Source organism: Lutra lutra, chromosome 14 (genome assembly GCF_902655055.1).
Source record: "Lutra lutra chromosome 14, mLutLut1.2, whole genome shotgun sequence".
Lineage (NCBI taxonomy): Eukaryota > Metazoa > Chordata > Mammalia > Carnivora > Mustelidae > Lutra > Lutra lutra.
The window spans coordinates 57,239,305-57,267,278 of record NC_062291.1 but is presented as its reverse complement, the minus strand read 5'-3'; the positions used below and the strand labels follow the sequence as shown (position 1 = coordinate 57,267,278).

The 27,974-nt window shown below is 46.5% G+C and overlaps 2 protein-coding genes across 2 annotated transcripts in view; both read left to right on the top strand.

Annotated features, from left to right (window-relative positions):
* The window catches only part of TM9SF3 (transmembrane 9 superfamily member 3), a 70,509-nt gene extending 66,053 nt beyond the window's left edge, over nucleotides 1-4,456 (top strand). The window contains exon 15 of the mRNA XM_047701999.1: nucleotides 305-4,456. Within this exon, the coding sequence (XP_047557955.1) occupies nucleotides 305-372 (68 nt within the window). The 3' untranslated portion in view covers nucleotides 373-4,456. The remainder of the gene's footprint in view (nucleotides 1-304) is intronic.
* Nucleotides 4,457-9,012: 4,556 nt separating this feature from the next.
* TLL2 (tolloid like 2) overlaps nucleotides 9,013-27,974 on the top strand; it is a 118,410-nt gene continuing 99,448 nt past the window's right edge. The window contains exon 1 of the mRNA XM_047703544.1: nucleotides 9,013-9,445. Coding sequence (XP_047559500.1) covers nucleotides 9,253-9,445 — 193 coding nt within the window. The 5' untranslated portion in view covers nucleotides 9,013-9,252. The remainder of the gene's footprint in view (nucleotides 9,446-27,974) is intronic.

Below are 27,974 nucleotides of genomic sequence, written 5' to 3'. Positions count from 1 at the left end.
TTTTGTCATTATCAAATTACTCTTGCTTTGTAAGTGATGTATTTTAATTTGTATAGTTATTATACATGTAGTAACTGATACCTAATTCTAAAAATATCACATCAAGTCTAACTTGGTATATGACAGTAATAAGTGGTTTGCAAAACAAATGATACAGTGTAGCAAGTTTAGAGCAAACACTCACATAAAAGATGTTATCTTGAAAAAAGAGTAACTTTCCAGAGCAGAGAGCATTTAGTATTTGTAAATGATGGATATTGCCTTATATGTATTAGTTTCAAAACATTTTATTTTATCTTTGCAGGAGCAATTGGTTACATGGGAACAAGTGCCTTTGTCCGAAAAATCTATACTAATGTGAAAATTGACTAGAGACCCAAGAAAACCTGGAACTTCGGATCAATTTCTCTTTCATAGGGGTGGAACTTGCACAGCAAAAAAAAAAAAAAAAAAGCGCAAGAAGAGATTTGGGCTTTCACACTGGGTACTCTGTGGGTCTCTCTTTCGTGGATGGCTTAAAGTAACATCTATTTCCATTGATCCTAGGTTCTTACTGACTGCTTTCTCCAACTGTTCACAGCAAATGCTTGGATTTTATGCAGTAGGCATTACTACAGTTACATGGCTAATCTTCCCAAAAACTAGCTTATTAAAGATGAAATAGACCAGCTCTCTTCAGTGAAGAGGACAAATAGTTTATTTAAAGCATTTGTTCCAATAAAATAAATAGAGGGAAACTTGGATGCTAAAATTACATGAATAGAATCTTCCTGGCACTTAGTGTTTCTACGTTATTGAAAAATGATGTTCCAGAAAGATTACTTTTTTCTCTTATTTTTACTGCCATCGTCAACCTATTGTGGGACATTTTTATATATTGAATCTGGGTTCTTTTTGACCTGTTTTTTTTCCCCCCAATCCAACTGCATCCTTTTTTAAAAAAAGAGAGAATTAAAAAATATTAAAATCCTGCATGTAATATATCTGCTGTCATCTTAGTTGGACCAACTTTCCATTTATTTATCTTAAAACTATTCAGTTCCATCTTAATTCCATCCAAAGAAGATACAGTCTGAAGATAGAGGTGTACTCTCTACAATGCAATTTACTGTACAGTTAGAAAGCAAAGTGTTAAATGGAGAAGATATTTGTTTTTATTAAACATTTTGAGATTTAGATAAACTACATTTTAACTGAATGTCTAAAGTGATTATCTTTTTCCTTCCCCCAAGTTAGTCTTACATCTTTTTTGGGTTTGAATGAAGGTTTTACATAAGAAATTATTAAAAACAAGGGGGTGGGTAATAAATGTATATAACATTAAATAATGTAACGTAGGTGTAGATTCTCAAATGCATTTGGATGTACAGATTGACTACGGAGTACTTTTTTCTGATGATGATTGGTGTAGAAATGTGTGAATTTGGGTGGCTTTTTACATCTTGCCTACCACTGCATGAAACATTGGGGTTTCTTCAAAATGTGTGTGTCATACTTCTTTGGGAGGGGGATTGTTTTCTTCTGTTTCTTTTCTGAGTCTCCTACAGGAGCTAAATTTGTAATTTAGAAACATTTAATTTTGTTAATCCTGTCTGGGGCACTTAAGTATAAACATCTAAAGCATTACTGCTTTAGAATGTTAAAATAAACTTTCCTGACCAAATTGTTTTGTGAAAATAGATGTGTTTGCAATTTGAAGGTATCTTTTCAAAAGGCAATATTACTGAATGCAATTTTTTAAATATACTGTAAACTATGTTTTTCTAATACAGGAGACCCACACCTTAGAATCTCCAGACTTGCTTACATCTAGATTATCCAGTAGAGTAACAAAGTAAATGATAAGCCTTTCGAATTACATTGTGGCACAAAATCTGTTCAGGTTGGTGGACCGTGTCAAGTGGGGATGGGGTAAAAGTGGTTACCTTGCTATTGGATGAGCAAGTAAAGGTTACAGTTTTCTAAGAGAAGTGATTTAGTTTTGAATACATCTTTCTGGAGCTATCCATAATGTGAAGTTTTCCTAGAACCATTGAGTTTCTAGTTTAATAGTTTGCTATGCAAATGACCACCTAAAACAATACTGTATATTGGTATTTTTAGAAAGACTCAAAACCGCTGTATTTAAACTTTAATGTGAAACTCATGCCATTTATAGTTAAATAAGCTGTTTTCATTACAAAAATATGTTTCTATAAGTTGACTCTGTGTCCTATAATGTGGTATATAAGGACTATAAAGAGTGAAAAGCTTGATTTCTTACCACTTAAGTATGGCTGACATGAACAAACAGGAGTTTGATCAGAAGCTGTAGGTAAATCCTTCTTCAAGCCAAAATGTTGTATTAAATGCAGTCTGCTGGCTCTTCCATTTTCTCTTCCTTCTCACCTGCCTTTAAGATCTTACAAGAAACTGAATGTCAATATTTAGTGGCTTATGTAATGTAACTTTTTAACTACATGTAAAGTAATTACAACATATAGTCTATCTAATGGAGTATCAGTTGGGCAGCAAACTTTTGTCTTAGTAAAATGAAATATGTTTCTCATGAATCTTGCAGGTAAGGTAAGGGTTTTAAAAAATGAGTGCTTCAGGTGCTTTCGGATATACCAATTCCTTTTACTAAATTGAGTTCTATTTCAAGTCCTTTGGAATCCTCAGTGAACAAAAGTTTTCTAATTTCCAAATATGTTGTGTCATTAAAATTAATATAAATTGCCTTGAAAGTGCTTTAGAAAATATATATTGATTTATGCCTTCATGGAGGGGCTGGCCATGTGTGTGTCTTGAAGAAGACCTAATCCACAAACAGTTTAGCTCCCTAGCTCTGGGTTATAGAGTAGTAAAATAAAATATTTAAGTTAGTTAAAGGGTGAGGTTCTTCCACTCCTTTAATGCTGTGTGTCTGTCTTCCATTTGTTAACATTACTTGCTCAGCTTATCAACTGATGCTTTGAACATTACCAAAAACTAAGGATAAACTTTCTCCTTTTATCAGTAAGCATGCTTCTCTTAAAATTTAGCTACAGTACTAACTGGCATCATTATTCATCTATCCTAGTTCAAGGATAGGATAAAGTGGAAATGGAATGGCTGGAACTATGGTAAAGCATTCTTTGGTATATCATGTTGGGCTCCTAATTTGTACTAAGTTTGACCACGAATCAAGCCCCATCCTTTTAGAATTCATTATACTGTGCTGATATCTGAACCTAATGAATGGTATGATTGGGTGTTTTTCGTTGATAGTGGACAAATCTCTTTATAAGGGTGGTTGCTGCAAATTCTAGTTTTTCCAAAATCCAGTTTATTTAGGATTTACCTACAAATTGTATTCAGTTTGTTAAAGCTTGTGTTTCCTAAATGTTTACAAACCACCTTCTGCCAAATGTCTTGCAAATAATATTCCTTTAAGTAATTTCCTTGAATTTTTACAAATGTAAAAAAGAAAAGAAATCTATTAATGTAATTTTTTCAGGAAAAGCTGCATACCGAAGGGCTTCTGTATATAAATTCTGGGAAAGAAAAGCCTATTTGCAATCTATACACTGCAGTACCATCCGGGTTTTAAGTTTAGGTTTCAGCATGTCTTAGTGCTTCAGTCTATTGATTCATTGGAACATGTAATAAATAGGAGCAGTGACGTATGAAAATGCAAGTACTCATTAATGTTTAATGTCTTCATAAAAATTCCATGGCTATGAAGCTGTATTTTCGCAATCAAGATGTTAAAGAGATCAGAGCAGTGAAAATTTATAAAGATTGTTTGGAAGTGTCTACAGAAATAGACTACATTTAGAGGTGGGGTAGATCAGAAAGTGAACATAAAGCTGCAGAAATTTTATAAGGTTTAAATTCAGTATGAGGAGTAATTCCAGTTCTCTCTTAGGAGCCTTTTCTGAATGCCGTCTGAGTTGACATTCTTATTGGAGCTGTAGGCGGAATTGTGCAAAGACAAAAGTAAAAATTTAAGTTTTTATTTTACTGTATCAGGAGATGGAAACAAACTGTTGTGAGGGTGAACTAGGCGTGCAGATAATTGACGGACAAGGCAGTATTTTATGTGTTTACCCCAGTTCCTCAGTTTAGGGCATTTGAAAGTTACAAATGTTTGAAGTAAGATATTCAGGCAAGGAAAAAATAACATGGAATTCTGTTTTGAAGGACAGGAGAGTATACGCAGAAAAGCAGTCCCATGTGGGCTTTTCGTCTGTGTCATATTTGAACCTATAAATCCCCACAGAGCACGGGCAGTCGTTACCAGTGGGAGGGAAACTGTTACTGATTGATGACTACTTCCATTTTGTACCCACCTTTGGTTTGTGTAGGTCGTATTCCAACTGGCTTTTTAGTAATAGATATCCAGTATATACTGTATCAAATACATTTGAGGTTCTAATCTAGACTGTTAATCTAACTGAAGTTGGATTTTTAAAATAATAAAAAGTTAAATGTACTTTCCTTGGATGCTTTATTTCTTTCCTTTTTGAAACAAGTGAACCAGGCCTAAGGAGTCACCCATTATTACTGGTATGCATATGAAGTGATTACTGATAGCATTTCACAGTTAAACAGAAACCTGCAAACTTTTGCTGTGAAGGGCAGGTAGGAAATATTTGAGGCATTGAGGGCCAGATGGAACTGCTCTAACACTGTAGCACAGTGGCAGAAGTAGATAGGACATAAACCAGCGAACATGGCTGTTTGCTATTGGATGTACAGATTGACTGTCGAACAATAACAATAACGGCCAATGCGCTATAGTTTGCTGACCCCTGAAATGAAGGATTTAAAAATTAAGATTCGATTTTTGACCCAACTGCTTATTTTGGAAAAAAAAAAATATACAGAAAGTTGAAAGAATGGTACAGTGTATAAGGTTTGTCTTTACAAGAATATTTTTCTCTTCTATTATCATTCTTTCGATTTCTGTGTACAAGCTCTGACTCCTACACTCAAACCCCTCTATCCCCCGGCCTGTCGTTATGATTGATCCTACATTGTCTAGTCAAAGTAGTGCCACCCATGTTCCCTCACAACCCTTCTGTGAAGCTGATAGGATAGACTACTACATATTCTAGGAAAGAAGTTAGAGCAGCCAAAGAGTATATTATTTTAGGCCGGAGAGAATCAAGATGAGATTAGGGTCCTCTTGACCACTCTCACTGTGAAATGCGGATACCACAACTCTAGCCTGTGGAGCAGATAATATAGGGAAAGATCTCATTGAAAATTAGTGTTCTATACCAAAAGAAGGGGTTTTTGTTGTTGTTATTGTTTTTTAATATTTTATTTATTTGACAGAGTTAGAGAGCACAAGTAAACAGAGCATCAGGGAGAGGGGGAGAGAGAGAAGCAGGCTTTCTGTTGAGGTTTGTGGGGCTCGATCCCAGGACCCTGGAATCATGACCCGAGCTGAAGGCAGCCGCTTAACCAACTGAGCCACCCGGTGCCCCCAGAAGGGGTTATTTTTATTGTGCTACATCAAAATCAGTAATTTCCCCAAGTCTCTTGGTACTTCTCTTTTTCATCTCCTGCTTTAACTAGTTATTTCAGTCCTTGTCAACCTTCTCAGTTCTCCCCTGATCTTATTAGCTGCCTCGGTCAATACAAATACTTGACAATTCCTGTTGGCCAAACAGTTTCACTTAGTACAAACGTGGATTACTTTTGATCTCTAATGGACAGTTTCTGTGTGGATGGAAAATTAAGAGTCTGAGGGACTCTGTTATATAGCCAGCTTTTGGATTTCAAAGTGAGAACTGTTTCCTTAAACTGTTAATCTACAGTTTAACGTTAGAACGAGGGGGACTGTGCCTCCAGTAGGAGCGTGGAGCTAGTGCTAATATGGTCTACAAATGTATTTAAATCATTTTCAAAACTTTGCATGTTTAAGGCGATAAAAGTTTCAAATTTACAAAGTGGAAGAAATGGTTGTATGGAGAAGTTGGATGTAAGTCATTTTAACTGGCCAATGTCATGATTATTCTAAGTGGCTCAGTCTAAGCCACTAAGATTATGGTACTTAACCTTGAAGGTCATTGATGGGAAGGGAGAGTCTAGAGAGTGAAATATGGAAGGTTCCATATTGGAACTTGGTTCCAAGTTGGGAGTTGGTTGGTTATAGGTGAGTGGAGTAGAACATACATACATAGGTAAGTGTCATAAGTGTGGTCAGCTTGAGGGTTATGGTAGGTGTTGGCATGAGGATGCAGGCTGTGTGGTTATCAAGTTGTACCCAGCAGAAACATGAGGTGTGAAGCAGCAAGGCTCTGTTAGGGTGATGGCAAGGTGTTTAATGCAACAAGAGTGTAGAGTGGACAGAGGTGGAAGGAGCCAAGACTGGAAGTGTGGAAGGAAGGCCTGACAGTAGATAGTGAGGTGCAGTGTGTTGGAGGAGCTCCGACAAAGGTTTTGGAGAAGAGCTACAAAGGGTTTTGAACAGCTGTTCAAAGATTATAACAAATATTTTTAATAACCTTCTCTAAGGAACTCAAAGTGCCTTCTCAGTGGTAACATAAACAAAGGAATGAGCCAGCAGATAGGAGTGCCTGCTTTATTCTAGAGGTTCTTCTCCCTACCCTGGAGGAAATGTGATGATGTGTAGTGGTCTGGAATGGCAAAATGAGGAGAAAGTGGCCTGTGTGGAGTAGCTGGGGATAAAACTTAGGGGTTGTGCAGGGGTTTGAGAGCTGCTGCAAGAGAACCGGGCTGCTCTGGGTATATGGAAGTAGATGGATAGACATCTGACCAAATGGGAGGGGTGGGGGGAAGCTTGTAGCCACTTGGCAGTTTTTCCACAGGCCCATGAGCTATGGGGGAGGAAACCACAAAAATTATGAATAATTATGGATGTAATGGGACTATGCTGAGCCGCTTTAGAGCATAAAGCCTTTTACTCTAAATCTACCTCTAGTATTCCCATGGGATTTAAATTTAAAAATACATATTTAAAAAATTATATGGGTCAAGATTAGGGTTCAATATAAAAGTAGTGTGTGAAATCAGTAATTGTAGAACCGATAAAAATGATTAACCATCCCTTTTCAGTTGTTCCTATCTAACCTCTCAATACTATAATCCAAATGTTTGTTGCTATTTGTTGATGGAGAGCCAAAGTAACATGAAAACAAGGCTTCTGACATAAAACTGTGCAGCTTGCTCATTCAGGAGCACCACTGTCTTTAAAATATTTGGACAAAGACTGTTGGTGAGAAGACCTGGCAGCTACTCACCAGGTGGAGATTAGAGGCAACAAAGGCTCACAAACTCAGGGCTTATACAGGAGGTCTCCTATAATGTCCTACTTTCTAGAGGAATTCCCTGCTAATGAGGAAGCCAGTTGGCTGTTTACCTAGTGCCATCTGGAGACCTGGAAGTGTCACAGAAGTTTGTTAGGCTTTTTAGATGTTGACTTTGTGGACTTGCCTACTGACAGGTGGTGACCTTCACTGGGTTCAGTGCAGGGAATGATGGCGTTGGGTTTGACTCCTTCCAGCATTCAGGCAGAAATGCCATTCAACCCCTTCCCACACCTATTGCCTGTTTAATGGCCCCTTGGCCTCTTCCCTGCCATTTGGTGGCATCCACTACCCCCAGACTTCTTTCTCCTACTTAGGAGTTCCAAATCAGATCTTCTTGCCCAATCTGGCTCCATTCTGTATGTGCCCATTTGATGATGAAACAGGGTCAACTTGGATTTCTTTCTAAGGGTGAAGATAAGATACCCCGACACGACCTTCCAGTAGTTGTTTTAAACCTTTACTGGTTTGAAGGACTTGTTATCCTAGTTAATAGATAGGACATTACCATAATCCAAGAAATTAGAGTCTTGTATATAAAGCCCAACTCTAGTTTGTCATTAGTGGCCGTGAAGTCATGTGGAAACCTAAAAGCAAGTTTAGTTCATTTTTTGCTTGCAGTTTAAAGGAAAAAAGATTCTACTGGGTGGGATGCTGAAAAATCTCTACACATTGATGTGTTTTACTTCTTGATTAGGGTAATTTTGCTTGCATAAAAAGGTCTTTGAAATGCCTCACGGTAATAGAACTTTTTATGTCTATAAGTCAAAATGGCTCAGTTCTGACAATTTTTACATTTAAGGTACAACGTGGGAGTGGGTTTCAAATATCTCTTGATTATTCTTCTAAATTATTTGGGCATATGTTTTTAATTGGCAAAAAATAACCAGACTTCAGAAATTGGTCATTTTTATTCCGTCAAGTTACTGGTGAGTGGCTTATTTAATAAAAACATGTCTGTAATTTAACACAAATAGCACATATAGCTGTTCATTTGTCAATCTTTTTGCCTGAATGAAGCATCTTAAAACAGTTTTGCTGAAGGACAGGGTCACCAAGAGGGGAAATCTGTCATTTTAAATAATTCTTCCCCTAAGGCACTCGTATCACCAGCCACTAGGTTGGGTGAGGTGGGTGCTGGCACAATCGTCCTTTATGGCTAGACGAGGGATATTGAGAAAGCTGAGAGAATCGTAATCTTTTATTTTTTCTGAGCTGAAAGCTACCAGCGAGAAGATTAACTTCATTCCTACGGAGAAACGATTGTCCGAAAGCACAGAGCCAGTTGGTAACGACGCGGACCGCTCACACCGGGCTCCTGGTGCTGAGCTCGGAGCCACAACCGCTGCCGCCTGCCTTCGCCCACGTGTGCATCAGGGAGTTGTAAAGTGAGTCATGCCGACAAAACAAGGCGGGAAGTCCTTGATCTACAGCCTTGATCTTCAGGAGCAGCGTTCCCGGGGGCCGGAGGCAGAGGAGGCGCCCGGAGAAGGGCGCCCTCGACTCGGTGGGAGCCCTGCGGGCCCCCGGTCCTTGCCGGGAGCATCTTCACCTAGCTCCCCTTCCTCCGAAGTTGCGGAGGTGCCGGGAAGAGGAGGGGCCTCGCCTCGGGCGCCCGAGTGATTGGCTGCCCGGGGCCCCTGGCGAGGGCTGTGTGGTCCAGCCCGGGTGGAGAGGGGCGGAGCGGCCACTGCTCCAACCACCGCCACCACCGCCACAGTCGCAGCCGCTGCAGCCTCGGCCGCCGGGCAAGTAGCTCCGAGCCGCGGCTTCCTGGGCGCCACGACGCGGACCGCGGCGCCGCGCTCTGCTCGCCCCGCGCCCGAGCCATGCGCGGCAGCCGTGCGTAATCGCCGCGCCGCCACCGACCTGCCCCTAGCGCGCGGTCCCTGACCCGAGAGGAGCTTCCCGGACACGCAGCTCACTCGGGCTCCGTCGGCCCCTCTCAACCATGCCCCGGGCGACTGCTCTCGGGGTCCCGGTGCCACTGTTGCCGCCTCTCCTCCTGCTGCTGCTAGCGCCGCTACCCCGCGGCGCCGGGGGGCTCGCGGAGCTCTCGGACGCCGCCCCGGACTATTCGGCGCTGGAAGGCGAGGAGGGCGCGGAGCAGCAGCTGGAGCATTACCACGACCCTTGCAAAGCCGGTAGGTGCCGCAGCCGCCGCCGGGGAAGTCCGGCAGAAGTTTGCCTTTGAAATGCAAATGAGTGGTGGGCAAGCCTGCGCTGCCGTCTGTGGGGCGGATCTCCCTCCCTCCCCCGAGGTTCCCCGGCTCCCCGGGAAGACAATGCCACTCCGGCTGGGACGTCCCGGCCGCGGGCCTGCGGCGCGCCCCGGGTGGCAGCCTCGGGAGCGTTCCCCAGGCGGAAGAGGGTGGGCGCCCGGGCCGCCTGACAGCCAGGTGCTCCGCTCGAGTGGCCGCCGGAGGCGCGGGGCAGGGCGCGCCGCTCCCGGGCTCCGAGGGAGCCCTGGCTCCGGGCTCCCGGCATTTGCAAGTTGTGCGCAAAGTTTCCCGAGATCTCGCGCCTGCTCTTGGGAAGAGAAGAACAAAACCCGAAAAGCTGCGCGGCGGGCACAGGGAAGGTGGTAGCTGAGGGAGAATGCGAGTGACGCGAGTTGCCGCAAAGTTCCCGATAGCCCCCTCAGCGCGGTCCCGGCCTGGGGGTCGCGGAGATGGAAGCCGGCAGGTGCTCTAATCCCTCAGGAAGCGGCGCCGGGACGCGCGGGTCTTTCTGGCGCACATTCGGCCCGGGTGCCGCGGCTCCCTTCTCGGAGCCACCAGCCGGCTCGGGTGTCCCGAGGGGCGTGGCCTCCGTGCCCGCGCGCTCCGGGCAGCAGCGCCGCCGGGGCCCGGTCGCAGGTTCCGCGGAGCTCACGAGTACGGCGAGCTCCGGCCGGGACCCAGGCGAGGATGGGCTGGGAGGCCCGCCTCACCCCTCCTAGCCCGGGGCCGGCGGCCCGCGGAGATGAACAGACCGAGCGGAGAGCGCGGCCTCCCTCCTCTCCCCGTGCTGTGGCCGGCCGGGTCTGGGGGAGCGCCGTGGCCGGTGCCCCAACTTCTTCACTGTCTGGAGACCTCTGCTAGACTCAGTTCCCTCATCTCTAAATTGGGGACAGTAATTATGGGAAGTTTCATGATGTATGGGAAAATTCTCTGAGAATGAATTGGTGAGATAGATGGTCCTATAATGATCTGGGTCTTTCCTGTAGGGCTATGGGCAAAGTTGGGGGTCGGACAGATCAGAATTGGCCGAAGTCTGGGGAACACCAGGTCACTAGGAGGCAGGAGGACCCAGAGGCTGTGAGACCTGAGAATCTTGTGAAGGTTGAAGTTCAAGCCAGGCTTGAGGGGCCTGGTCTTACCCTGCAGGAACAGTCTTCCAGAATACACACCTATTGCTGTACCTGGTGGGGCTTCTGAGGGGGGGCGGGGGGCAGGAATATTGGTTCCTGGGTCATTTGAGAGAACGTCAGCGGGTAGCATGTCCCAACTGAGGTTTCTCAATTCGTCATGGGACCCAGCCCATGACCAGGGAGAGATCTCTGGAGCACTGTTGGAATGGTGGGTGGCCTTGCCTGGAAAAGACAGACACCGAGGCTGTGAAAACCGGGATGGGGCTAAAGGGGTTGAATCAACCATCCGATGAACCTTTCAGATCCTGGACTCTACCAGTTGTGTGCTGGGGCCTCTGGGCAGCCATGTGGGCAGCTGGGGCCTGGACTCTGGAAGCCATCAGTCTGTTGAGAGATGGACCGAGGCCTCTGGTATGTGGGGTGCTGAAAATCCAGGTGAAAGAGACATAGGGCTGTCTGAGAGAGCCCTCCCAGCTCCCAGGCTCAACCTTGTGGAATAACCGGATGGCAGGTTTGCCTCTTGAAGCCTCCTTTTTGTCCAATAATTTTGTAGAAAATGCTAGATAACCAGGGCATGTGTGTGCTGTGACTCTTCACCCACAGGATGCAATGGGCCGGCTGGGCTGGGGAGTAGAGGATCTTGGGAGCTTGGTTTCGGCCCTCTCCAGGCATGTTCCTTGGCCATCCTTGATCTTCCTGCTGCCCGGGCCTCTCCTCCAGCTGTGCTCATTCTAAGAATGGCCAGCAGAGGGCGATGGCAAGGGAGACCTGGGGAAAAGGTCACCTCTCAGTCTGTCCCTGCTTCTGGGAATTCCCTGAGCTAGGAAAAGCCTTCTAGAAGGACAAAAAGCAGTTCACCAGGGCACTGAGATCTCAGTGGAAGGACATGCCTCACGGCTCAGGGGGAACACTGCATTTCCTGGTTCCACATTTAAACCAAATGTTCAGGGCAGCCTGTCATCCTATGGAAGTCAAGTCCTAACTTCTGGCTCCTCTGCCAAGAAGGAGGGCTTCAGGACTCTGAATCTAAAACACCTCCTACCTGCCCTTTCTTGAGTGGGGGCCAGTGTGTTATGCTGCAGACACAGTTCAGGGAGGAGAGGCTTGGATCTGGTCCTGGCCTCGTGGAGCTGTGTTACCTTGGACAGATCGCCTCCTCTCTGGGTCTCTGTTGCTCATCTGCAGGATAAGTGGTTAGACTTGTTAGGGTTGTAAACCGACAGGCCGAGGGAACTGGTTCTCCTGGTCCACGTCCATCAGCTGTCTTGTCCTGTGCCCGCTTGACACCCTGTGGGCATTTGAATGTATGCGCCTGGCTCCTTCCTACTTAGTGTTCTGTGGTTCTATGACCTTTGCTTCCAGCTCAGCCTCTCAGAGGCTGACCAGACTGGTAAGTGTTTCACCATTTACAGTTTTACTATTTACTATTTCACCACTTTTACCATTTTTAAAACCTTTTTTTTTTTTTTAACATTTTACTGTTTGCGATTTTTATAATTTCCTCTGCTGTTTACATTCTGTGTGGCCTTGGGCGAGACACTTCAGTTCTCTGTGCTTTAGTGTCCTTGTTTATAAATGAGGATGATTCCTGATAGATTAGAGTGCTTAAAACAGTGCCTGCTATATATGTAGGTTCTTTACAAACAGGTTTTCTAGAAACTTGAAAGAACACCTTCAAGTGGACCTTTGAAGCAAGTTTTAAACTAGAACATTCAAATTTACTAATAAGCAATCTACTTCATGCTGTAAAAAGAGATGCTTTTCAAATCAGATGCTGGTGGAGTGGGAGTGAATGTGTGCAGCCCTCCTGGCCTGGGGCTGGTGAGGTACACTGGTCTTTCTGGGCACAGTCTCTGCCTGGCAGTCTGCAGCTCTGCCGTTTTGTTTTTCATCTGATACTGTAAGTGCGGCCAAGGCTTCAAATGACAGTGAATTATAAGACATCCTCCCAAGTGCCATGTCTCTGAAAGCAGTCTTTGCAAAGCTTTTAAGAGCTTCTCCTGCCTGTTTGCTCTCACCCACAATTCTTTTTTTTTTTTAAGATTTTTTTTTTTTTTTTTTGACAGACAGATCACAAGTAGGCAGAGAGGCAGGCAGAGAAAGAGAGAGGAGGAGGAGGCAGGCTCCCCGCTGAGCAGAGAGCCCGATGCAGGACTCGATCCCAGGACCCTGAGATCATAACCTGAGCCGAAGGCAGAGGCTTTAACCACTGAGCCACCCAGATGCCCCATCACCCACAATTCTTTAGCTGGGTTCAGGACCAGAAGGCCTGGGTCCTTATCCTTTTTACTCCATGTATGGCCTTGAGCAAGTCACTTCACCTCTCCAGTCTTCTCATCTGCAGAATGGGAGTGGGAATAAACCACTTGCCTGTGGTGAGTTGTAGCCGGATTCCTCAGACAAGAACTTGCGTGTCGATGGTTTGAGAGGTGATCCCAAGAAGCGGGAAGAGTAGAAGAGGGAAGGAGGAAGTCCAACGAAGGAAGTGAATTGAAGTAGCTGCTTTTATTGGTGGAGTTTTGCACCCACCAGAACCTCTGCAAAGCTTCCAGAAAGTCTCGTAGAATTTCTTGCCCATACAATAGGGGGTTGGTGCATTTCTCCAAAGGCTGCTGTCCCTCACTGTTTGCTCCCTGGTCTTTGGATGCCTGTGTGAAAAACCACCCACACTCAGTGGTATAGAATGACGACCATTTTTTTGTCTCTGCTCTGCAGTGTCTGAGCCTCTGCTGGGAAGGTTTGCAGGTGGTGGTGATTGGGGCGGCAGTCAGGATAGGGGGTGACCTGACAGCTTGCGGCTGGAATCATCTGGAACCTTGTTCAGTCACATCTGGCTCAGGGGAGGGCAGCCGGTATTTACAACTTTATTTTCATTCCTGCCTGTTCTGGTGTCCTTGCTGATAGGCAGGTGCTGATCTGACAGAGTCGAAATATTTCAGGGCTGTATGGAAATGGACGTTTATTTTCCCACTTCCCCAGGCAGGAGTGGCATCTGGCTCATCTCTCTTTCTAATCTGTCACCCCTGAAGTGCACTTGGGCAGGGCCTGAGGCGGTTAAGAGCACAGGCTTTGACACCTGATGGACCTAGATTCAAAATCTGCTGCCCGTGCAGGGCTTTGTGACCTGGAGTAAGTTACTTAGCCTCTCTGAGCCTCCATTTCCTCACTTGGAAAGAATGGCTAACGTTCCCCATTCAGGGTTTGCTGAAAGGGTTAAATGATTCCATGTTTGTCAAGTGCTTTGCATAGCTTCGGCCTCGGGAATGTGCTCAGTGACCGACATATCCATCATTAGAGCACCAAGCAAGTGCTCAACAACTCCTTCCTGAGCTCCTTGTTGACACACTGTAGAGGAACTCGAATTCTTGTAATAGAGGAACAATTGAGTTCATGTTAGAGATTCTTAAATTCAGACCTGAAAATTATTGGCAAACAGTGTCTCCCAGGTACTTGAAGGATGAATGTTATGGTGTGTGAGTTAGAGCTCACTAAAGACCAAAAAACATAGGTGAAGGTGGATGGGCCAGGGCTGGGTTGGGGAGGAGATGCAGGGTCTTGGCCCCTGAGTAAGTGTCATACAGAGACACAGCAACTCAAGCAAGCAGAGCCAGTGTGGTCTGCAGATGCCCAACAGAATCCAGCGGTCCCAGCAGCGGTCAAGACTCACATAGGGGCAGGCAGCGTCTGGGGGAGGAGAGGCCTGGAAGGGGAACAACACGTTGGCCCCTTTGGGATGAGCATGATCCAAGAGCTGAGTGATAGCAGGAACGCCACCCCATAGATCTTTACCCAGCCCAGGAGTAAACAGGCAGCTGTGGCAGTTCACATTTTGCCCATGGGGAAACTGAGCTTCATGTCCAGACCTTCTGCCTGACGTTGATGGTCCTGTGACTTCTGGCGTTGTCTTTGTAGACGGAGCTCAGGTTTCGAACACAAAGTCCTCCATGGTATCGTCTAACATGGAACCCTGACTCAGACATCAGTGGAGCCCATTGTTCTCTTCCTTCTCTTTGCCAGTCCTGCAGTGACCAGTGTCCCACACCCTCCTTTGGGAGTGGCACGTATGTTGGCAGCAAATCCTTTAATCCTCTGTCCAGTGAGACAGAGAGAAGGGCAGGAGCTGAACCACAGAGGCATCCACAGCAACCCTGGGTCTGCAGGGCACCCACCAAGCTCAGGGCTGGGCATGGCCTCCTCAGCAAGAAGATGCTGCTGATTGATAGAAGCAGGGTGTGGGCAGGCCAGCAGGTTGTCCCATTCAGCAGCACCTCCTGTGGTCAGTTCGGGACCTTCTGCTTCTCACTGCTTCTCTGGGACTGTCCAGCCACGAACCAGCCTGGGCAGGCTCCTCCCCAGCCTGCTGGGTCTGCACCCAAGCTTGGGAGCAAATGGAATCCCTCAATAAATGTGAGATCTTGCAATAATCCTGTGGCCCTGGAAGAACCCGTCATGCGCAAAAAGTGCGTGGATTAAGTTGAGTCCCAGAACAGCACCGCCTTCCATGCTGTGAGAGACCCGGGGGCTAAGTGTGCAGGCTCGAGAGACAGAGCGCCTGCCTTCAGATCCTGGCTCTACCACTTTGTGGCTGTGGGACCCCAAACAACTTGCTTCAGCCCTCTGAATCTGTTTCCTCGACTATAAAATGTGGATACTAATATCTACCATGTAGGGTTATTATGAAGATTACACAAATTAATACAGATAAAGCCTTAGAATAGTGCCTGGAATGCAGTAAATATTCAGTAAATATTATTGTTTTTATTACTATCAACCCACAGAAACTCAACAAGGTTTCTAAGTGGCAGGAAACCAAGTAACTGAACAACAGAAGCCTGATGGTGTTTCCAGAGCTTGGTGTTTCCTGACGAAGCGGATGCTAATCACTATAGCATCTAAACACCTTGTTGTGAAACAACAAGGTGTTTAGATGCTCTGTATCTAAACACCTTGTATGTGTGAAAACAGATCTGTATCTAAACACCTTGGTGTGAAAACAGATCTGTCATGAATGTTGCTGATTTCCTTGGTATTATGCTGAGGCAGGGGTGGAGGGGTGGTTCCGTGCCCTGCAAGCCAGTCAGGTGTATAAGCCCCACTGGGAAGCCAGCCCCTGACTATTTGGAGATATGTGACTGGTGTTGGGCCAGAGCCTCCATTCAGCCAACGGCTCCCTCCTCCCCCCAGCCACTCCTCTTTCTAAGAGCAGTCATTCCTCAGGGAACCCGGGTGGCTCAGTTGGTAACCATCTGCCTTTGGCTTGGGTCATGATCCCAGGGTCCTGGGATCAAGCCCCATGGACTCCTTGCTCAGCAGGGAGTCTGCTTCCCCTCCGCTCTGCTCCACCCCATCTCCCCCCGCTCCCTGGCTCATGCTCTCTCTCTCTCTATCAAATAATGAGATAGAAACTTTAATAAATAAATAAATAAATAAAAGCATTCATTCCTCCAAGTTGCAAATCGCTGAGGTGCGAGGATTTGAGCCCGCATCACCTTTGATGGTGGCACAGTCCTTCTGCTGTGGACACGTAGTTACACAATCTGAACAGAGGATGTAACTTCACTGATCCCCAGACGTTTACCTTCTTACCCCTCCCCATGATTTTCAGAAGGAGAGCTACGATATTAACCTTCACAGTAGTTAAAGCACTGCCTTAAAGCTTTGGGCCATACCTGATGGTTTTTAAAGCTGTTTTCCTTCTCCTCTGTCCACTGGTCTCTCAGATAGCCAGGAGATGATCTGAGCACTCACGGGAGATGGTCTGGCCTCTTACAATCTGTGGGCCCTGGGAGATGTGGTCCAGGGGTCACACAGGGGAGAGGCTAGGCTGGGGCATGCATGGGACGCTAAACTCTTACGTGGTGAGGTAAGGACTTCCAGCCTCTGTTGTCTTCCCTAAGCACATGGCCTCTCCAGACCTGGAGCCACTTCCCTTCACCTGGATCCCTCCACATGGTCAACAAGCACCTCTGTGCTGCCCAGTCTGAAGGTCACATTGGTGAACTTGCTCCCAGAGCACCATAGCCCATCGCCTCCTCCCTATCTTTTTCTCTATCCTTGGCTAGGACTCCAACAAGGATGAGACAGTTTTGGCCTTCAAAGTACTCTTAGTCCCAAAGCATCGGGGAGAATGATACAAAGTGTTGAATGGCATCTGTCCCCTCTCTGTTCCTCCATCCCTTTCCCTGAAGTCCCAGAGCAGTGCCCAGTATCCAGTTGGTTGAGGATGGTGGGTCCAGTCTCTCTCTCCACCCCGGAGGGAGAGGACTTAGATGGCTGATCTTTCCCAAGGAGGCTGTGGGTGAGTGGCCATCTGGGAGACAGAGCAGATCAGTGAAAAGTCATGTTTAAGAGACTGCTTTTGGCCTCAGGCAGCCCGTGACATGAAACCTGCCTCTGTCCTCACTATGTGGGTGTTTTTGACGAAGTTTCCTTACCTCTCTGGACCCATTTCCTCATGTGGAAAATGGGAATGATATGAAAACCCATCAAATAGGTGTGTTGGAGGATGAAACGAGGCAGTGAACGCAAGTGTTTCGCAAGCAGTTATTAACTGTTAGCTCTTCTCTTTGCTATGGTTACTATTTCTCCTGCTATTGTTCCCCATTTAAGATTTTCTCTCCAAGTGACAATCTCTCTACGGCCTGTGTATGCTTATCTCTCCCTTTCAGGGCTACGGAGAGTTCTCTTGGGACCCATAGCATGAGGCAAGTGACAATTTCTTGCTCCATAGCTCTCTCGCTCTCATCCATGAAGCAGAGGGGGGATGACAGATAAACCCAATGCATATAAGCAGGTTTCTCATGGTATCCTCTTAGCCTGCTCATAATACAGTTCTGCCTGGATGCAAACATAGCAACAGGAACTGAGCTTTCCTGCTGATTGGTTACAGACCTATCTACGATCACGCCACCCTCTAACCACTTCTGTCAATTACCAATAAATATTCTCAAGCTCGCCCGCACGAGCACTTGAGTGTTGACGTTTAGCCCCAGTCTTTGCCCGTTCCGCCAGCTGGGCCACTTATCTCCAGGCTCATCCTGCAATTTGCACCAAGCCTCCTCTCCTTCCTCCCACCTGGGTTACTGGCTTTGAGTCCATGTGAGTCCTGCCTGAGCCAGGAGCTCCTGCCTTTCCCACAGGAGAAGGCTACCTTCCACCCAACTCTTTCATGTTCCTGGGTCAGTTCTCCTCCTTCCTGAACTGGCCCTGGTTTGCCATCCTCTCACCCTGGGCTCAGAGTCAGCTCGGCTCCTGAGGGCTGGCTCTGTGGTGGGAGGTAACACGTGGTACCAGAGTCCATCTAGGTGCTGCAACCAGAAAAACCCTGGGACCATCCCGTATATCTGTCTCTTCCTTCCCCTCTCGTGCAGTCTGACCCAAGTCCTGCCAGTCCCCTTCCCTCCATCTCCACTGCCACCGTTTGGTCTAAGGTGGGCTCCCCGCTGGGCTAATTTCGGCAGTGCCTGATCCCATCACCCTGCTGCCCCACTTGCTTCCTGCAATCACTTTTCTGCTTTGTAGGCAGAGTGCGCCTCTTGAAATGCACGTTTAATCGTGTTTATAAAATCAGATCTGCTTAGGATCCTCAGCTTACATATCGCTTCCCCCGACCCCGACGCTCCAAGGCCTTCCTGGGCCCTGATCTCGATCAGGACTCCTCCATTTAATCTCTCATCACCTTTGTTTGCCTGCCTGGCACTTTCACTGTCCGTTGCTGGATATAGCCAGTGGTGTGATTATTTATTTACTCAATGTCTGTCTCCATGTGCGACAATGAGCTCCAAGGCATAGAAGGCATAGAAATTAGAACCTTTGGTTTTCCAGTCATCAGCACAGTGCCTGGCACAAGGTGGGGGCTCAAGTGGTATTTGTCAGATGAAAACCTGAGCAAATGAGATACCAGAGGGGTTTGGAAAAGGTAGCCATCACCATAAGAAAATCAAGGAAGCCTTCCTGGTAAGCAGGGGTGGTAAGCCCCAATCTTAGCCTAGAAGGATGGATGGGATTTGAAGAAGCTGGGGTGCACGTTAATGGAACTGAGTCAAGGTGAAGTAGCAGGAGTGCATTTGATGCGTCTTGAACTGGGGGATTTTTTTTCTGGTTTCCTTTGCAGAGTAGCAGAAACAAGACTGAAAGAAGCTTGGAACAGTGGATGTCAAGCTAAGACGTTTGAAACATGTCCCTTAAGAAATGGGGAGCTATTGATATTTCTTGAGCAGAGGACTATTATAATGAAGACATATAAGGTTTAGGATCTGTAGAAACAGGGAATAGGAAGACCACCAGGAGGTCTAGGCCTGGGAACATGAGCACCACACTTGGGCTACATCCTCAGGGATGGAAAGGAAGAAAAGATGGGAGGGAGATTGTGGGTCTGTGTGTGAGGGAGGTCCCAAGCTGAGCTGCATCTCAAGATCAGAGCTGAAACATGAATGAGTTCAGTAAGCATTGGGTTGTCTTTGAGGTGGGCAGGAAAGGGAGGTTACTTTTTAACATAAAATAGTTTTCTTAATTACACAGCTAATACACATCCACTGGAGAACATTAGAAAATAGAAAGGGCAAGCAATACTAAAAATTTCCAGTAATTCCACGGTCTAGAAGTAATTTTTAACAGTTGGTTGTATATTTTTCCAAACAGGTCTTATGCATGTTTATGTTTTTTCTTTAAATGCTGTACATACTGCTCTGAGCCAGCTGGTGTTTCATTTTCACTTAGTAGCATGACCCTCTTTCCGTGATCGTAAAGTGGCTTGTGTAATAAATGTACTTCTGTGATGTTGATTTTTTTTAAAGATTTTATTTATGTATTTGACAGAGAGAGAGAAATCACAAGTAGGCAAAGAGGCAGGCAGAGAGAGAGGGGGAAGCAGGCTCTCCGCTGAGCAGAGAACCTGATGCGGGGCTCGATCCCAGGACTCCAGGATCATGACCTGAGCCGAAGGCAGAGGCTTAACCCACTGAGCCACCCAGGCGCCCCTCTATGACGTTGATTTAAGTTGCTCTGTACTTTATTGTATAGATGCTCCATGATTTGTTTAATCAATCCCCTATTGTTGGGCATAGAGATGTCCCCCAATCTTCTCTGTTGCTCTTATACACAATGATGCTGGAGTCATTGTTGCTAGATTTTTCTGTCACTTAACAGGATTTCTTTAGAAAAGATCCCTACATGTAGAATTGCTGAGGCAGAAGTGTGAAATCTTTTAGGGCTTCTGATTCTTCTTTTCAAACTGCCCTGCACATTTTTTTCATTCCTTTCAACTTCCGTGAAGATTAGCATTCTGTAGTCTGGTTTTAAAAATCTTTGCTGGTTGGATAAGAGAAGAATAATTTGCTTCTATATTGTAATTATATGTTCTTTACAAAGGATTTTGAACTTTTAACAACTTATTTTGACCATTTATATTTCTTTTGCTATGTGCATTTCCTGTTTATGCTGTTTATTTCCTCTAGTTTATTTCTTATTTATGAGCTTTCTCCAGAACCCTTTTGTTCCTCCTCATTTTTCTAATTGGATGGTCATTTTTTAACATTCTGTAGAAACTGTTACATTTTAGGAACTTCAACCTTTTATCTGTCTTATTTGTCATGAACAATTTTTGGAGAAAAGATTTTTAAAAAGCAGAAAGTTGGTTCTGTACCATATCATTCATTTATTTCATTGTTATTTGCGTGGCTGTATCAGTTAAGATTTTGGGTTTGCTAGTAGTGGACTCACATTAATTGGCTATGTCTGTCGGGGTCCAGTTGGGAGACTGAAATCACACCGGTAATTTGAGGAATTTATTCAAAAATTTAATATAAAGGATTATAAACTAGCGAAAGGGAAGTGGCTACTGGAGAACTCAAAGGGAAACAGAACCAGCAGACATGGGGAGCAATTCCTAGGGAAGGGGTAAACCTGGGAGAGGCTGCCCTCCCCACCCAGAATAAACTTCTAACTTCATAGGAGAGGGTGTGACGATGGCTCACCAGAAGTTGGAGAAGCTCACTGAGGTGCTGTAGGCAACGACTGATGAGTGGGGAGTTGCCCATGGGAGTGTGGGCCAAACTCTGAAGGAAGAACCACACCCGTGGTTCTCCTGAATGTTGCTGGCAGCCACTCCAGAGGAACAAGAAAGATGAGACCACTGGAACCAAGAAGAAAATCCCCTTCCTTGGGCACTAGTCCTCTGTGCCCTCTACGGATAAAGCCTGATGTCGTGCCAGCTGGCAGAGGAGTAATAGTTTGAGGGTGCAGCTCCAGCATCACAAAGCATGACCAAAAAGGGTCGATTTAGAGCTGAGAAACAATATATTGGTAGCTGGAACATGGCTTACACAAGCTGGACATTTCTTTCTCACATCAGAGTCTGGAGGTTCTGAAATGCAAGGCCAACCAGTAAGCTTCTGCTCCAGGAAATCCTCCAGGATATAGTCTCCTTACAGCTCACCCCTCCATTCTCCCAAGCTTGAGGCCCGTGTCCTCATGGCCCAAGATGGAAGCCAGAGCTCAAGCCATCACAAACACAGCCTAGACATGGGAGACATGGAAAAGAAAGAGGGACCAAGAATGTATGAAAAGAACGTTCACAGGAGATGGCGTTCACCACGTAACCTTCTACTATCTCATGGTCACGTGGCCACAGATAGGTACGTGGGAGTCAGGCAGATTTTCCTTCCAGAAGACCTGGAACTGAAAAGGAAAGATTCTGTTATTATGGAAGAAAGGAGAAGAAGTTTTGTTGGGCCACAAGCAATCCCTGCCATAGTAGACTAAACTTGCTGGACCTTTATGAAGAAAATTTAGTCACAGTGATGATAAGCTCATTACTATTACTGAACATTAAACAGATATACAAGGTAAGATTTTAGAGTAAAACCCTGTAGACTGTTAGAGCTAGAAGGAACCGCTGACATTACTTATTCTAAGATTCTCACATTTCCTGTGAGAATCCTGAGGGCCTGGAGACGGGGGACAGTAACTTGTCCAAGGTCACATGGACCACTGTGGGCAACTATGGCCTGGAGGTGGATGCCAGGTCTCCTTTACTCTGGGCCTGCGTATCTTCCCACTCTCTGCATTACTTAGGATCTCCAGTGCGCCTTTGTCTTCAGAATGAGTCTGGCATAATTGCCCTGGTAACTTGTGGCCCTATGAAGGATCATTCCATAGTGGAGATTTTAGGGCTTATGAGATATGCCTGGTCCTGAAATCAGCCACATAAGATGCAAAATTATAGCCCAAGAAGCTTCTGGCTCTTAGGACCTAAACTGCACCCTCTCTCCAACACTGAGTGGAGGCCCATGAGCTCTGGCTGGGAACACAGCGAGCGTGAGATCTCAGTCAGTCATATTCCACTGGAGTGAAGTCGTGAAAGTGTGCTCTTAGGCCAAAGTAGTCAATCCCCTTACCAGTCTGAATGCCATCCTCCTGTTTAGCTATGGAAATAATGGAAGGATTTTTCTTAGAACAAGGCGAGCCAGGGTCTCAGCGGGAAACAGAGTTTACCCCAGAGGTTTCAGTGGAAGAGATTCAGGAAGAGACTACTTACAGAGGCAGAATTAAGGAACAAAGAAGAGCTGGAAGCACCCAGAGGCCAGCAAGCCACCCCTGTGGCTAGAGGAGGGGGAGGGAGGAGGGGGCCGTGTTATAGGAGCTGGAATGGAGCGGGAGGGGAAGTGACTGAGGGACTCACCTGCTATGGGAGACACGGCATGAAACCGGGGGAGGGAGAAGGGAAGACATGCTTGTGTCTCTCCCTCCTCTTCCGTCTCATCTACTGGGGTCTCCTGCTGTTTGAATGCCCACAGAAGCCAGAGAGCAGTGGGCCGTGGAGGATACAGTCCACAGGATCGGCCTTCCTGGGCAGGGCGGAGACGGTGGAGAGGAGGTATAAAATAAATAATTGTAATCATAGCTCAGGACTTGCTGCACATATTCCTATACATGGATGGAAGCACTTGCAGTATCTTTAAAACATACAGTTCCAAATGGCCGATGTGTGGCACCTGGGATGCCGCTTCTCCCCCATGCCAAAGGCAGACATAGCTAATTGACCATGGTGCTCTTTTCTGTGGACCCAGGTCACCTCACGGTGCTCCAAGAAACATGCCTAATTGAGGGGGCTTGGTGCATGAGATGAAACCTATTCTGAGCTATAAAACTTAAATAACCTTGCAAATACGGCCAACCTTCCTGCTCTTGCCAGTCTAGTGGATAATCCTTTCTTTCTGGGAAATAGGCGAGCAGGTGTTTCTTAAACCAAGCGAGTCCTGCGTGGAAAGCACAGATGTGGCCTGGCTCACAATGCGCTGGGGCAGCCACAGTGTGATGGAGAGGCAGGAGGCCATATCTGCCTCGAGCTAGGTGGCCACCAGCCCAGGCACCAGCCGGACTCTGTTGGCTCATCTGTGAAACAGGATGGTGCCAACCAAGGCAGAAGGCAGGGCTGAGTGTTCTCTTGTGGTGGAACTAGGCTTCCAGCTCAGCCCTCTCTATGTGGTGCTCTCCTCGGTCCTGACCGACCTTTAACACGGAGAGCCCTGTGGCGTCTAAGGCTGGCTGTGTTTCTGCTGTGTGCGCTCAGACAGCTGAGTTCAGGCAGTAAGTGACTTTGAATAGAAAATCCTTAGCTGGAACCAATAGATAATAGGTTATGAACGTTGCCAGCCTAGCACAGGGTGTAGATGGCAAATAGGTTCCAGCTCTATCAATTCGTGCTGGGCCCTCTGCAGCACTGTTTTGGGATGGACGGAGGGCCGTGATGAGGGATATCTGCCCTGCAGGGAGAGGAGCACATGTTTGTCTCGTATTTGCCATCCCTGGTGTAAATGGAAGGAGCACTGGTGGAGAGGCAGGAGACACAGCTTCTGGATGTGATATTTTGAGCACGTCGTCTGACCTTCCCGGATCTGTTTCCTCACATGGAAAAGAAAGACATTACTTAGATGACTTTTAAACTCTCTCCAGCTTAGAAGTTCCATGATTCAGATGACTTTTTTTAAAGCATGTGAAAGTTGCAATGAATCTGATCCAATTAAAACATTTCCAACTCCCCACTCCTCTCTGCCATATGCTTGAGTAACTAAGCTATCTGTGCCTCGTGAGGGCCATTTCCCCAAGCTGGAGCAGCTGGACACCCTGAGACAGAAGGCCTCCCATACTAAACAGACCCTACTCTTTAATCTCTACCAAAAGATCCAGGAGGCGTGATTCACATCTCGCCCGGTTTCCTCTCTTCTGTCCTCCGAGAGCCCGAACCTCTCCCCTCGTGTTCTGCAAATGCGCCTGAATGCAGAGTCCTGAAATTTAGGTTCATGGTTTCAAAGTTCATGGTCCTGAGAATAAACAAAAAAACTATTGTGGTTGCATAGAGCTGTGGACCCCATTAACACCGCTCCATGAATATTTATAGCGTGAAACTACAAAAGAACATAGAGGCCATATTGTATTTCCTAGAACTTTCTTTCCATGGGGTCCTTTCTCTGTGGGTCACTTTAATGTAAGCTTTGCTTATTTAGTTGCACACTTTAAGCCGATTAACTTTTTACTAAAAAAAAAAAAAAAAACAAAAAAAAAAACCAAAAAAAAAACCCCTCCCTGTTTGTTTGTACATACACTCCCTTGACAAAGATTCACAGAAAACTGCTTTAAACCTGTTAAATCCCTCTGCTGGAAACTTGAAGTGAACTAAATGTGTCTCTGGGTAGGATTTCCCTGTCACCGTCCCCGCCTTGGGCCCTCGCACCCTACCTACCTCAGCCTGTTTGCCAGAGGAATTCCCACGTCAGAATGCACCCTATTTAGTTCCTCTGGTAATCTCGGCTTCTCCCTAGGCGACTCTTAAACGGAGCATTAGCTCGATCCTTCCTTGTGTGGCTTGTCATCGGGATGACAAAGGGCAGGCCCTGGGGGGTGGATACAGAAACTGTAGGGAAATCAAACATTAGCGCTGGAGGGACCTGAAAGGCGGTGGACCTAGTTCTCCAAACTTCAAGGAGCATGAGTCACCTGTGTGTGGGGGGAGTGGGTCATGAGCTTACAGTGCATATTATTCCTGGGTCCTGTCCCCAGAGATTCTGATTTCATGGGCCTGGGGGGTTGTCCTATCAACACTCTCTGTAGACACTTTGAACCCAAGTGGTTCGTGAATCGTGATTTGGGAAGGGCTGAGCTGGTTCAGCTCTCTCCTTGTTTGGGTGAAGAAAATGCCACCAAAGGGAAAATTTATTTGTCCAATATCACACACAGCATCCAGACCTCCTCTTTCTGAATATAGGGATGCCTGGGGCTTCACACTGCTTTAATCTGGGCTGGTGTGTCCTGAGATGCAGTGCTACGGTGGAACGGGGGTAATGAGGTCCCTATGAGGGAAGCTGAATGAAAAATAGATCACCTCTTAGCTCAGGCCCAAGTTGTATATGAAGGTGAGGAAATGGCCCGGTTGGTAAATGGGAGGGGAGGGGAGGTAAGCACCTGTAGGAAGTCACTCCCATGGGACAATAGATCCCGGTCTCTTTTGGTTTTGGAGTGAGCCCCAGGATGGAGTGGGGCCTGCAGCCAGCATGGACTGGGAAGGTCAGGGGCATCCCCAAGCTGGGTCAGCCCCCCTGGGCTTCCCACTCTCAGGGCGCCAGGAAACAGAGTCCCAGGGAGGGTGTGGCTGGTGAGAAAGGGTGATGGCAGAGTCAAAGGGGTCCTCCCCTGACTGGCTGGGCTTCTGCCTGACTCACGGGCTTCCAGCTCTGTAGGACCCAAACCAAAAACCACATAACACCCATAGGATTCCTGCCCCCTCCCACCAGACTTTCAGAATCTCAGGTGGGAATGGGTGTGTAGGAGTACCCTGGCCAACCCCTCCAACTCCTGTGTCTCCTCAAAATGCCTTGCTGGGCTGTGAAGCCTTTGTCAGGCCAGCAGCTCCTCTGGAAACAGGTCTCTTGCTGCTGACCATGGTATCAGCCCCCACCTAGATCATCTCCACCACGGGATCAGCCCCCAGTTTGAGAGACGGAGTCCTGTGTGAGGTGGTGAACTGAACTCCAAGTTTAGAGCCAAAAGGTCCGATTTCAAGGCCCACCCACTTCTCAGAGGCTGTAAACATGGTCTAGTTGTTAACTCCCCTAAGCCTTACTTTTCCCCATAAAATGAAGCTCACGATTCTGGTTCTGCCTTCCCCTGTGACTTTAACAGGGAGTGTACATGCCCTCAGTTGTCACTTATGAACACGTTCTGAAGGCCCAGAACATAGCAGGTTGTGAGTTAGGGTCTGGGGTAAGTGGTGGGGAGGGGTGAGTAGTGGGGAGGATCTGGGATGAGTGGTAGAGAGGAGAGGAGAGTAATAGGGAACTGTGAAGGGCTGCACCAAAGTGAGGGGCTGCTTTTGACCAGCTCTACTGTAGGTGCTCTAACAGCCCCAGATTCTGTTCCTGGTGTCTGGGCCTTTCTTCCCCCTTCCCAGCCCCTTACTTCCCATGACCTCACATCTTGCCTTGTTCTTGCTGTCGTTGGCAGTCCACATTAATAGGTCCCCCACATCAACCAGGCTGTCATCATCGGGCCCCTTCTGCTCCTGTCCTGACACTGCTTTGCTGCTTCTCACCACAGGTCCTTTGCTCATGCTGCTTCTTTGGCCAACATGTCCTTTGTTCCTGTTGTCCACTTGACAAACTTCTGCTCATAAGTCATCCTCCTACTCAAGTGTCATCCCCTCTCTGAGGCCTTTCCTGATTCTACCCCGAGGCTAAATTAGTCCCTCTGTAGGCTTTCCTCCTTCACAGAGCAGCATGGATCATTTCAAGGCAAAGATGGACGGCATTTGAGAGTGGACTTGAGAGGTGGCCCAGAGCAAATTGCCTAATCACCTGAGCCGGCTTTTCTCATCTGAAAAATGAGTGTGATGATGTGTATTGCATGGAGTTAGCTGTCGGCAGGGTTAAAGGAGTGAAAGAGCTTGGTATCTGGCTGGTGCTCAAGAATGATCAATCCCTGTATCTTCAGTGCCTTGCTCCTGGAGAAGAACTGAAGCATCAGATTTGGGAGAAAAGGGGAGAGCTGTCCCAAGATAAAGGGGGATGGGCTGGAAGGACATGAACTCTGTGTCACTGGAAGTGTGTGAGGCCATTCAGGCATGAGTGGGTGGGTTGGACCTGAGGACCAGTAGAGCCCCTTCTAGGCCTCACAGTCTATAATTCCTGGAGGATTGCTGAGCAGTCTCCAGAACAGTCTCCAAAACGTTTTCCTTAGGTCACGATTCAGTGAAAATATATTCCAGAGCAAACCATGTTGGGAAAGGCTGAATTTTCTTTCTCTTGGAGACTCATGTTGTTTGTTAGGGTTGTAAAGGCTCTGAGAAGTTCTGCTGTAAGGAAAGCTATTTAATGCCACATTTCTTATTTAGAATGTGAAACTTCGGGAAGAGTGGCTTGGTCAGGGAGAAATCTGGCTTGGGAATCCAGGAGGCCTTGGTTAACTTAAAACATCTGGGAAGACTTCCTGATAGCATGACCTTGGCAAAGTCTCCTCTCCCCTCTGGTCCTTGATTTGAGGTTGATGTATAGAATTCATTTGTCCTGGTACCCGAGACAAGAGTGCTGTATGTTTCTGTTGTAGATGGGAAAAGACAGGCAGGGCAAGATGCTGTGAGAATCCTGGGATGGGAGCCTTTTCCTGCAAGGCTGACTCGTGGTCATTGTTTGATGCCTTGAGGGTCAGGCATACACCTGGGATCATATGGGGAACATAACATTATAGATACTCATCATAATTATTACACTACTGTGCTGGAGCTGGTTTTTACCCACAAGCTTGTGAGAGCCCATAGTATGCTCCTTTTCCCAACACCACATTCTGCCACCTTGAAATCAGCCATGGTGGGAGTTACACAGGGAAATCAGCAAATGCTACAAACCAGGGCTCTCCCCTCCCCTAGCCAATCCTTAATTACTAGCACATCACTGATTAGCTATCATTAGAAGGTATTTCTTTAAAATTAGTCTCCCTTTAATCTTTGCAAATTTCTCACATAATATCTTTAAAGCTATATCCAACTACTTTAAAGATTTCTATTTTTGGATTCCGAAAAGCATTTTTTCTATTGTATTTCATAATCTGCTCCCCACATGGTTCCTAGCCAGAGCTTTCTAACAAAACACCACCACCTTGTGACAACTCCCTAAATTGCAGGTTGGAGTTCAGTGGGGTCGACCAAGAAGGAAGCCCGTGGCTTTTTCACTGATGTGCATTTTAGATGTTTCCTCTGGCCTGTCCTCTCAGGTTCTATATTTCTGTGAAGAACTACCCTGCTTGACCTTGTCGTTACAGCCTTGACAAGCAGT